Below are 11,916 nucleotides of genomic sequence, written 5' to 3'. Positions count from 1 at the left end.
TTTTTTTTTTTTTTTTATTGTTTCTCTATTGACCCCTCTCTCATTTTTTTTTATTTCCCCTTATTATTATTATTATTTTATCAACTTAGAATCTATACATTAATAAAGAAAAACAACAATAACAACTTATTTTCTTTTTTCTCTTTGTCGTTGTTCCTTTGTCATCATCCATGTCTCATCAACAAAGGAATTCTGGTTATGCTCCAGCATTACGAGGTTATTCCACTGATCCACGTATGATGCAACCTCAACCACAACGTCAAAGTATGCACTCTCCTCAACAAAGACAAAGTATACATCAAAGACCTCCTCCTGGTTCATATAATATGGAAAACATGGCTCGACCTAGACCTCCTCCTCATCGACAATCAACTCAACATCCTTTACCACCTACTCCTGGTCAACCTCGTCATTCTAATATGCCATCTTCTCATTATCAACAACAACGTCATAATGAAGGTAGACAATCTCGTGAACATATATACCAAAATTCTACACCACGTCCTGGTCCTCCTCCTCAAAGAATGATGAGTCGACCTGGCCCTAGACCACCTAATGCTAATCATTATTATCATCAACAAGAAGGAGGTGCTTATCGTCGTAATACTGTTAGTAGATCAAGATCATTATCTCGTCCTGAACGTCAACGTCCAAAACAAGGTATGTTCCGAACACCATCACAACAACGTCGTATGATAGGATCTGGAAGACCTGGTCCTGCTGGAGCAACTATGATGCATCATTATCAACGTCCTCGTATGAATCCAAATCAACCAATGTCTAATCGATTACAACAACAATTACAACAACAAAAATTACAACAACAACAAGAAGCTTTATTAAATCAACCTACTATGGATCCTCGTCAACAAAAGAAACTTGAACAATTAGAAGAAGAAGAAAAACCTGAAGTATTGACAAATTGGTGGTCGTGGATGGCTTTCTTGGCTACTTGTTGTTTTCCAAATTGGTTTATTCGTGTTTGTCTAAGGAAACCAAATGTTTTGACGCAACAAGCTTGGAGAGAAAAGGTAAGCCAATCAGAAATGAAATCATAGGTCACGAGAGTAGATCTTTTTTTATATTTATATATTTATATTTATTTATTTATTTATTTATTTTATTTATAGTTGACATTGTGTTATATCATTCTTTTACTTTGTGCTGCACTTGGTTTTATTACTTATGGTTTAACGGCAACATTATGTCCTAATCGCGAAACAAATTTGGCTTATTCTGCTATGGTTAATGGTGTTCGATTACCTATGTGGCGATCGGATGTACGTGTTTTGGGTCGTGTATATGATTTAGATGATATGAAACATTTCTTTAGCTCTAAAGGTCTCAATTTTACAAACGATTATGAAAACATGGATATTTCAAGTATATTCAATGGTGACACTACCGGTGCTTGTACATCCTATGATTCGGGTTCTCCAACTACTTTGGGTGATTGTACTCTTTATAGTCCTTATGGTAAGAATCATCAAATAAATATTATTGATTATATATTTATCATTCACACAATATTTTATTTATTTATTTATATAAAAGGTGGATCTATCAAACAAAGTGATGGTCAATGTTTCTCCATTAATGAATTGAAACAATACAATTCGAAGGGTTATTTGGCTTACAACTGGGAAGATTTACGACCAAATGGAGTAGACAGTTTAGGTGATACTGATTTAGTTGTTTTGGGTGATTCTGGTAAGAAAAAAAAATATATAAATGAAAACTTTTGTTCATTTCTCTTATATATATATTTTTTTTCTTTTGTAGTATTAAACTTGACAAAGTATTTAAACGGCAATAATGACTTTTACGGTACAAAGGTGCGAACGGCGTTACAATCAAGTAGAGGCAATGATGCATCTTATTCACTATTATTTACACCTGAAGGAAAAGATGCTCGACACTGTCTATTAGCTCGGTATTCCGTTGGTATTATGGAGGTGGATACAGGTGGATGTATTGCTTCACAAATGATCATGACTATTATGTTAGTGGTGATCATTGCTATGATTGTAGTTCGATATTCAATGGCTTTACTTTTCCAATGGGTGATTGCTAGTAAATTGGTCAAACCTGGTGGTCGTTCCAATTGGCTTGCTTGGCGATCTATCAAGGGAGGTAATGATGATCCTGCGAATCATGTTCCTGGTCCTTATAACAACTATGTTATGAACAACAATTATGCTCGTGGTTCTTCTACTTCTATCGGTTCCGGTATCTCTTCTCGTGGAACACCTCTCAGTGAACAAAGCTCAGCTGTGGAACTTGGTGGTCCTCAAACTGATATTGTATCTACTGAACTTTATACCTGTATGTTAGTCACTTGTTATTCTGAAGGTGAAGATGGACTACGTACTACTATGGATAGTTTGGCTCTGACAACATATTCTAAAAAACATAAGGTAAAACAAACAAAAAAAAATCTATAAAATCTTATCCTTTTTTTTTTCTAGGTCTTTTTTGTTATTTGTGATGGTCTTATTACTGGTGCTGGTGAAACAAAATCTACTCCTGATATTGTCATTGATATGATGGATCTTGATCCTACCATGAAAGATCCTAGTCCTTCTTCTTATTTAGCTATTGCTGATGGTGAAAAACAATTGAATATGGCAAAAGTGGTAAAATGAAAAAAAAAATCATTCATAATCCTTTTTGATTTAATTTTCTTTCTTTTTTTTTTTTTTTTTTTTTTTAAAAAAAAAGTATGCAGGTCATTACAAAGGAGTACCTTGTATTACCATTGTCAAATGTGGTACTGAAGAAGAAAAGAATGCTCCCAAGGCAGGAAATCGTGGCAAACGTGATTCTCAAGTAATAAATTCAAAAAAAGAAAAATTTTCATACTTTTTTTTTTAATTCACACATTGTGTTACATTACCTTTTTTTTTAATAGTTGATTTTGATGAGTTTCTTCCAACGAGTTCTCTTCAATGATCGTTTATCTGAACTTGATTATGAAATATTCTGGAAAATGACTTGGTTGATGAAAGGGGTTACACCAGATAAATTTGAATTGGTTTTGATGGTGGATGCTGATACAAAAGTTTTACCTGATGCTCTGACTTATATGGTGGCAGCTATGGCAAATGATATTACTATTATGGGACTTTGTGGTGAAACTCGAATTGCTAACAAACGTGCATCCTGTAAGTGTATATATAAAACAATATAAAAATGATGTTATTTATTTTTATTATTTTTAGGGGTCACGGCTATTCAAGTATTTGAATATTATATTTCTCATCATTATGCCAAGGCATTCGAATCATTGTTTGGTATTGTTACTTGTTTACCTGGTTGTTTCAGTATGTACCGAATCAAATCGCCCAAGAATGGTGCTTGGGTTCCTATTTTAGCCAATCCGGATATTATCTTGGAATATAATCAAAATGTGGTGACGACTTTACATGAAAAGAACTTGTTATTATTGGGTGAAGATCGATTTTTATCTACATTGATGCTTCGTACTTTCCCTAAACGTCAAATGATGTTTGTACCTCAAGCCCGATGCAAGACTGTAGTACCTGATGAATTCAAAGTGCTCTTATCTCAACGTCGTCGATGGATCAATTCTACTGTACACAATTTGATGGAATTGGTTTTGGTGTCTGATTTATGTGGTATTGCTTGTTTATCCATGCAATTTTCCGTATTTATTGATTTGATTGGTACTTTGGTATTACCTGCTGCTATCTGTATGACCATTTATTTGATTGTGAATACTGCTATCTCTTCTAATCCTCAATGGCAATCATTGGCCTTATTGATTGCTATCTTGGGTTTACCTGCTGTACTGATTGCTATTACTACCTTTAAATTTGTTTATGTTATGTGGATGTTAAGTAAGTGATTTATATACAAAAAAAAAAAAAGAAAAGATGACTTACTTTTTTTTTATGATTTTAGTTTATATTATTGCATTACCCATTTGGAATTTCATCTTACCATTATATTCATTCTGGCATTTCGATGACTTTTCTTGGGGAGCAACACGTGTAGTTGCTGGTGAAAAGAAAGATAAAGGTCATGGAGATGCTGATGGCAAATTTGATTCATCTCGATTGGTGATGAAGAAATGGGAAGATTGGGAAGCTGAACGTACAGGACAACGCTTTAACAAGAATAAATTATCATTGAAAACACCTTTGGATCCTCCTTTGGCTTTTGATGGTCTAGTGAACAATAATCAACCTGGTATGCGAAAGAGTGGTATTGTGACTCCATCCACTCCTGGTTCTTTTGGTATGATCTTTAATGATAGGAAAATGTATGGATCTTCTCCATCATTAGGTGTTTCCAATAATGCTCCTTCTCCCTCTCCAATTTCTCCTGGTCATCCATAGATAGTTAACTAGTCATATATATATTTTTTTTCCTTTTTGTATTTCACTTATATATATACTCACATTTCTTTTTTTTTATTTATCCCATTTTTGTTGCACCTTCTCCAATTTTTTTTTTTTTTTTGCCACTCTCAAGAAAGTATATATTATACACTCTCTTATTATTCCTTTGTAAAATAAAATAAAAAAAAAAATCATCGCATGCGAATTTAGGGTCCGTTTTTTTTTTCTTCCTTTTTTCTTTGACTTGTGATCAAATGAATTCACAAAACAAATATTATGATACTGTCTACTTTGATTCCGATCAGGAGGAAGAACCACAACATGAAGAATCTATTGACCATTCAAACAGTGACCAAGGTATAGAAGAAAAGGAAATCAAACAAGATCGTTCTTTTACTACTTTGATCTACATGATCCAATGTATTAATGTTTACTTTATATATATATTTACCATAGATCAACGAAAACAATTGACTAATGATGAATTATTGTATGATCCTCATCAAGATGAAAAGGACGAAGCTTGGGTAGCTGCTCAAATCAAACGTAAGTCAAAAAGGTATTGTTAACATGTTAAGTAATAATTCAATTCATATGCCATTGGAAAATAGAGGCAACAACCTATAAAGGTTCTAAACCCGATAATGTCGCTCGTACAGATGCTATATTGTCCTGTCCTATGTGTTTCTCACCTCTCTGTTATAGCTGTCAAAGGTAATAATAAAATATGTTGTTTTATATGTAACTGACAATCCATCCTTGTCTGATAGGCATGAAAGTTACAGTAATCAATTCCGAGCCATGTTTGTTACCAATTGTCAAGTCAATAAAAAAGAACGATATAGATATCCAGAATCAACATCAAGCGCAACCAATGAAGCTTATTATGTTGTCAAATGTGATACTTGTGATACCCATGTAGCTATGATGGATGAAGATGAAGTATATCATTTCTTCAATGTCATTGCTAATTAGCCACTCTCCACCGTTTTATTTTATTTTTATTAGATGATGATGATGATATATTATTTTTTTGTTATTATTCTTATTTTTGTCCCAATAAAGATTGACATCTATTTTGAAATTCTCAACGTATACTCCAAGACATGCGTAGGACTAAGTTATTTCCCCAAAAAAACCAAAAAAAAAAAAAAAAAAAAAAAAAAAAAAACAGCGTTTAAAAAAAGAATTGATGAGTGATCACTATAAGATATATGAAATATGTACTTACAATTAAAAATTTCCAACTGGCACAAAGCACAGTGAACGTATCTTCAACCATTCCAGGATGGGATATGTTACAAAAAAGAGAAGTTGTCGTATAATCATTGTTCCAGAAGAGGTAGCCCAAGATCCAGTTGTTCATTCATAAGGAAGAGGAGCGGAGGAACGGAGACGGCACAGAACCATATAGCTCTTGTTGTAGTCCAGACATAATCATGTTCATTGATGCATTGGCATCTCGTGATCTTGCAATACACCCAAACTTCTTACCAATGCATTCAGGATTCACACATATGACTGTTCCAAGGTTAAGCTTGCCAGATTGTTTACGAGGATGGTTCACAACGTGATGACAAAGACAGCACAGCTTCGTTGTTCGATATTCGTCGGTGATGAACACTTTTGATTTTTGTTCAATAGTGGCGATAACATCGAGATGACTACGTCGCAGGAAGCCTTTGATCCTTGAACCTGTTCCACGACCGGCAGCGCCATAGAAAAACTTGAGATCGACATTGTTGTTGATGGTAGAAGTAGCCGCAGAGTGATGATATTGTATCCTATCCCGATGGTACTTCATAACATGGTTTAGACCTCGTTGCTTCATTCTTGGTTGCGATCGTCGTTGTTGTTTGCACCATTTTCCTTGATAAAATGAACGAAGCTTGTTGGCATTTTCCCGTTGTTTCTACGATTAAAAAAAAAAAAAAAAAAAAAAAAAGAGGATTACTCGTATGAACTTAATGATACTTTAGTTGTTTCTTACCTTGTGTTTGTTGATAATTGCCTCTTTGTTGTATGATAATGCCACGTTAACTGCAGAATTAGCCAGATCAGCTTCAGTTTGCATAATAGTATCATCGTTTGCCTATCAAATAAAAAATAATCATTATGAAACGTCTTTGGATTTATTTTCTGCTATATCTTCTCTTACCTTCTTATTATTCATCTTTGTTCGAGACCTTTTTGACATCGTCTTATTATCGATATCCTTGCTGCTGATGGGAAAAGTCGGTAACTTCATCATTGTCCTGATGCTGCGGTCGTCGTCAAGATCCATTTCCTGAGAGAATTGTTCGAGAGGTTGGAAACGGTTGTCAAGGGACAAATAGAAGGATACTTTTTGTTTATCAGCATAAGTCGTTTGTACCATCGTTGAAAGACCAGGATCACAGCCTACTAAAAGTTGATCTGAAGTGGGTGCTTGAAACACTGGTGAAGTATTAGCGATGATTGTATCATTATCTTCAACGTAAGCTTCTTCAAATGCTTCCTTCTTTTCGTCTTTCAATTGACTTCGACTGTTCTCTATTTGTAAGAGCTGGGATATCAATTCGTCACGTCGCGCCTTCATTTGAGATCTATTCTTTATCAAATCGTTTTTGCTGGTTGATGATGAAACCAAAGATGATATATCGACCTGGGCCAGCTTCTTTCTTTTATATCGCTTTTGTCGTTGTTGCTTTGTCGATCCGCCAATATTGCCTGATCCAAATGATGCCGCCATGCTGTTCAAAGTATTGGTGATCTTGGAAATTTCTGCATTCAGTTGTGCCAGCTCCATTGTTGGTTCTTTCATATTGTCTTTCAACTTGGATAATTGTTCATCAACCTTCAACATCTTGTCATCACCAGAAGAGGGTTGAGTCTTTTGTCGCTTGCTTGTATCCGTTGTTATCACTACCTGTTGCTTTCGTTTCCCTTTTCTGTCGATTTTACCAGTTGTTGCTGCTACCGATGTTGTTACTGTAGACGATGTTGCTACTGTTGACGTTGATGTTGATGTTGTTGCTGCTGTAGTGAGAGCCATGTTCTTTTTGATCTGAATTCGAACCACACCAAATGTTGTAATGATCAGGCGGTAATCAAAGGAATATCCAGATACCTTTCGACAAAGTGCTTCAATAAATGGTAGGTTGAAGAAGGCACCAAACATAGATTTTGGTTGTTCCATAGCTTTTGGTTCACTGGTAATCACATCACCGTGAAAAAAAACGTCGAATCCAAGTGAGTTCAGAGGAGCAGTTTCGCCAGCCTTGATCCGTTGTCCACCTTGTCTAAATTTTAACAAGCAGAATAGATTGTAAAGAGATCTTGCATCTAAGAAGATTGCTGCCAGTGTCGACGGATTTTTTGTTGGTATCGGTAGCCGTTGAAATTTGCGATAATCGGTGATATAAAGAATTGAATTACACAGCAAGATGAGAGGGTACTGGAAGATCGGATGTTGGTCCACGCTTTTGTTATATGAACGAGGTAAAACGAAGGGTAGAAAAAATTGATATAACTTGAGGATAATGGGAACTTCTATTTCCTTGAGTTGGATGTATTTGACATGAGATTGAAGAAGTTCGGCATCAGCATTTTCAGGGAGGGAATTCTTCAGTAGGAGGGCCTTCAACAGTCTTGTTAATTTCTGTAAACGTTTCGCGGATGGCTCATTGGACAAGAGTTTTGGATCAATACCGGTATCAGTGCCTTCTCGGGAAACAGAAGGTGTTGTGGCGGAGTCAGAAGGTACAGTTGTAGTAGCAGTAATAGCAGTAGTAGCAGTAGTAGCAGTAGTAGCAGTAGTAGCAGTAGTAGCAGTAGTAGCAGTAGTAGCAGTAGTAGCAGTAGTAGCAGTAGTAGCAGTAGTAGCAGTAGTAGTCTTCCGTAGTTCAATCGCTTGTTCCAACTCTTGTAAATGACGCTTTTTCCTTTCCAGAGCTTCAGGATTCAGAATATGATCATGCTTTTGAATGCGATGTATACGATTTTGGTCTCTTCTTCGACGACACAACAAGGCGTAAGTTGATGACTTTGGTTTGCTAAAAAAAAAAAAAAAAGAAGTTAATACTTAATGATACAAGTCGCTAATCATCACCATAAACTAATTGCTCTTTTTGTTTTTACCTTGGCTTTTTTGATTCAGCTTTCGTTTCCTTTGTCGTTTCCTTTGTCGTTTCCTTTGTCGTTTCCTTTTTGTACTTTGTGCTGCCTTCTTCTTCTTTATTTGGCGAGAGGTGGCATCGTAAAAGGACATAGAGAGCCTTTCCCAAAATGTAATCAGTCAACTTGCCTTCATACATGACCTTGAGGTTGGTGGCGTACTGGATGACGTATGGACTCATGATTGAGCCCATTCCAGGAGGTGATGGTGTAATTGTAGCATCTTTCATATCATCACGGTTGAAATCAAAGAAACCAGAACGTTGGGGTTGTGAGGAGGGCACTGGAACGGACGAGGAAGATGAAGGTTCAGATGGAGCTGTTGATGTCGATTGTTGAGTGGATGTACTGGATGTACTGGATGTGATTGAAGTGAGCATCTGTTGTAAGTGATTGCTGGAATAGAGATCCGAATATTTTCGACCATCGATGGAGTCATTTTTAAGCATCTTGTTTTTCAGATCACTTGAAGGTGGAGACACTGTCAAAGGACTATCCATGGTGTTTCTTTGCGCTTTTTCAGGTATAATTCCCATGATGTCAACAGGAGGTCCACTATCATAGAGAATAGATCATTAAATCTCTTTTCAGTTGAATATATAAAATGGTTTGACTTACGTAGTTCTTCTAGTTAAGTCCAATGCCAAAATTGTCGAGAGATCCATCATTTTGTCAGAAACAACTTCCCGACAACGATCAATAGTGTTCATGAATACTTTTTTTTCGTCCACTGTCAAATCGGTTCTCAATATTTCTGTCAATGGCCTTGATATCACTTTTATACTGGGCGTTGTGTAGTTGAATTGAGAGCTGTCATCATCATCGTCACCTTCAGTAATTGATGCAAAATGTTCATCCAGAGCATGATCAATATTGTCGTCCAAGAATGTGAACCAGAGGGCAAAGAAGTCGATAGCTTCGGTGTCAACACACTGTTTGATGTTAGAGGTAGTAACGGCACGCTGTTGTGGATGTTCTATCATAATGGTCATAATAATAATAACAGTAAAAAAAAAAAAAAAAAAAAAAAAGAAGTTAGTTAAGTCATATGACCTCTGTATTAAATATTTACCATCGTTGTACTTATTGGCAGTGTCCTTGTAGAGATCTCTCAGTCCCAGCTTCTTTCCTTTCTTGCTTTGTTCTTGCTTCAAAAGATCCGCCTTAAATTGTTCTTTTCCTGGCTGCCTTTTCTTTCCTTTCGTCTTGTTCTGCATGGTCCTGATTGTTTTGGCTAGTCGAATGGGGAAGGTCAGTTTCATACATCTGACACATTCTGCTTTATCCAGAGGTGTTGCTTGAGACCCTTTTCTTCTTTGATCTTGAGTGTGAAGTTCAGCTTTCCGATATGTTGATTGATCAAAACGGTTTGGGTTTAATCTTGCCATAATGAGTAAATCAAGGGAAAAGAAAATAGATGTGTTCTAAACGATAATAAAAGAATAAAGGAGATATAATAGAGTATAAAAAATTGTAGTAATATGTAAAAAAAAGAACACACGTAAGCAAAAAAAAAAAAAAAGAAAGAAAAAGAAAGTGGAAAAAAAGGCAGGAAAAAAACAGGAAAAGGAAAAGAAAGAAAGACAAAAAAAAATGCATCAGAAAAAAGAGCACAGACATAAGGCGGAGATGAAATTTCTAAATTAGGTTACTCCCACTCTTTGACAATGAGTCCAATATATACAAGATAACGGTTGATTGATTACGAAAAAAAGGTTTCTAAGATAGTCTCTTTTTTTTATGCATAATGATAAATCTACAAAAGAAATGGATGATGTTCGATTTCTTATATTTTGTTTAAATATGATATGATGGTGTATGATTTTTGTATGATTTATGATCTCGATCGTAACTTGATTCATACATTGTTTAAGCGTTATTGTACCAACATTCGAGTAGAAAAAAGAAAAAACTATAATTCATTTTTAATATTTAGACTTCCACAATGGAGTTTTGCGGATGATCATATCTACATTCGAAATATACGTGAGTAAACAAAAAAAAAAAAAAAAAGAAAACATTGTCTTGTCTGCTGACATTGGAGTAGGTTCCACATATCTCATTTTTGACATTTTAGATGTTTTTTCATGGATTTATTTATTTTATGTGACTCAAATATAACAATGATATTGGAAATACGTTAAAAACTAAATAACAATACTATTTAAATAACCTGGATCTCATCATCCGTCATCAGGTCATTATCATGAATATGAACTTCATTCAGTCAATAATCAAGTCTATGATTCACTGCGATACGTAACTACTGTGCACCCATGAACGATATGTTCATTCTTTCTGATGTGCCCTTTATTTGGTATAGACCGGAACCACTCATTAGCTTGAATATTTTTGTATAATAGATATAGCATAAATAATAAAAAAAAACTATTTTCTTTTTTTTTTTTTTATCAATAATACAAACGAATAATGAAGAGTAGAAATAATATATTGATGATTATACTTTATTTGATTAAAACAAAATATATCGTAAAGAAAAAAAAGAAGAACATATACAACAATAATAAAAAAAAACTAATAAAATACCAATAATCGTCTTGATTATCCAGATGTGTGATGATTGGGGACAGTGATATCATCAATAACATTCCTAAATTGAGTCAATTGAACTGACTTAGTTGCTCGTATTATCGTAAACTTGTTGATGTGGAATACAGCATTCTACAATAAAAAAAACTATTAGTAAACACTATACCCTGTAATATAGATGATTACTTACAGATCAAAAAGCTTTGGGTCATAATTTCATCTTGCCAATGTTGTACCAATAATAAGTCTTGAAATATGTATAAAATTCAGAGAAATCAGTTTTATATCTTGATTGGAAAGAGGACCAAACTTTCACTTAAAACTGCATGCATCATATCGTTCAACTTAATACGAGTTGCATCCAATAATTGTCGAGTTTCGTACTTGTCATCACCTTTGGTCTATATAATAAAAGAATAAAACAGTAAGTTATACATACAATAGTAGAGCGATGAATTATTTTTTTCTATAATTCATTTTACCTTTGATGTCAAATTCTTTTCTCATGCACGTTTGATGTGCCAGTGACACAATAAAATAATTACACCGTCATTGAAGATAGATCGAAAACCTGATATTTCGGTATTACTGCAATCAATCATCACACGCTGTACATTCAAATTATTGTTGGCCTTGATCTACTCTAACCATATCAGGTACTATTTCATTAGATGTAAGCATAAAAGCAATATGGACACGTTTGTTGATTACAGAAGAGCGGAAATCAACAGTATACAAGTAACAAATATTCATTCAATTTCACCATAGACTTCCAAGCTTGACGAGTAGAATCAATACACCAATCCATGAATTCTTCAAGTAAGTATAATAATGAAATATAAATACA

At 34.7% G+C, this 11,916-nt stretch overlaps 4 protein-coding genes across 4 annotated transcripts; 2 read left to right on the top strand and 2 right to left on the bottom strand.

Annotated features, from left to right (window-relative positions):
- Window positions 1-170: 170 nt before the first annotated feature.
- On the top strand, window positions 171-4,361 carry BX664DRAFT_266741 (chitin synthase; the record flags this gene model as incomplete). Its single annotated transcript, XM_051540920.1, has 10 exons — window positions 171-408; window positions 589-911; window positions 1,131-1,476; window positions 1,555-1,710; window positions 1,783-2,417; window positions 2,469-2,636; window positions 2,722-2,829; window positions 2,912-3,164; window positions 3,222-3,860; window positions 3,925-4,361. The coding sequence occupies 10 exons, from the start codon at window positions 171-173 to the stop codon at window positions 4,359-4,361; spliced, it is 3,303 nt and encodes a 1,100-aa protein (XP_051398056.1).
- Window positions 4,362-4,594: 233 nt separating this feature from the next.
- BX664DRAFT_300029 (E2F-associated phosphoprotein-domain-containing protein) lies at window positions 4,595-5,459 on the top strand. Its single transcript, XM_051542327.1, has 4 exons — window positions 4,595-4,721; window positions 4,821-4,910; window positions 4,976-5,078; window positions 5,135-5,459. Exons 1-4 carry the CDS (start codon window positions 4,619-4,621, stop codon window positions 5,337-5,339), a joined length of 501 nt encoding a protein of 166 aa, XP_051398055.1. The 5' UTR covers window positions 4,595-4,618; the 3' UTR covers window positions 5,340-5,459.
- Window positions 5,460-5,742: 283 nt separating this feature from the next.
- On the bottom strand, window positions 5,743-6,846 carry BX664DRAFT_375171 (uncharacterized protein; the record flags this gene model as incomplete). Its single annotated transcript, XM_051548712.1, has 3 exons — window positions 5,743-6,276; window positions 6,355-6,456; window positions 6,523-6,846. Coding segments are annotated over 3 exons (960 nt in total), but the record flags the coding sequence as incomplete, so codon positions are not given.
- Window positions 6,847-11,154: 4,308 nt separating this feature from the next.
- BX664DRAFT_360479 (uncharacterized protein) lies at window positions 11,155-11,877 on the bottom strand (the record flags this gene model as incomplete). The annotated part of the gene is made up of 5 exons (XM_051548160.1): window positions 11,155-11,177; window positions 11,260-11,316; window positions 11,386-11,470; window positions 11,615-11,707; window positions 11,806-11,877. 5 exons carry the CDS (start codon window positions 11,875-11,877, stop codon window positions 11,155-11,157), a joined length of 330 nt encoding a protein of 109 aa, XP_051398053.1.
- Window positions 11,878-11,916: the final 39 nt, after the last annotated feature.

This window comes from Halteromyces radiatus (genome assembly GCF_025201355.1).
Source record: "Halteromyces radiatus strain CBS 162.75 chromosome Unknown BX664scaffold_6, whole genome shotgun sequence".
In the NCBI taxonomy this organism is placed as follows: domain Eukaryota; kingdom Fungi; phylum Mucoromycota; class Mucoromycetes; order Mucorales; family Cunninghamellaceae; genus Halteromyces; species Halteromyces radiatus.
The sequence above is the reverse complement of the archived record's forward strand: the minus strand, read 5'-3'. Positions and strand labels throughout refer to the sequence as shown.

Coding starts and splice junctions, on each gene's coding strand:
- BX664DRAFT_300029 (XM_051542327.1), top strand. CDS start 4,619: ATGAATTCACAAAACAAATATTATGATACTGTCTACTTTGATTCCGAT. Junction 4,911..4,975: donor GGTAGCTGCTCAAATCAAAC/GTAAGTCAAAAA, acceptor ATTGGAAAATAG/AGGCAACAACCTATAAAGGT. Junction 5,079..5,134: donor CTCTGTTATAGCTGTCAAAG/GTAATAATAAAA, acceptor CTTGTCTGATAG/GCATGAAAGTTACAGTAATC.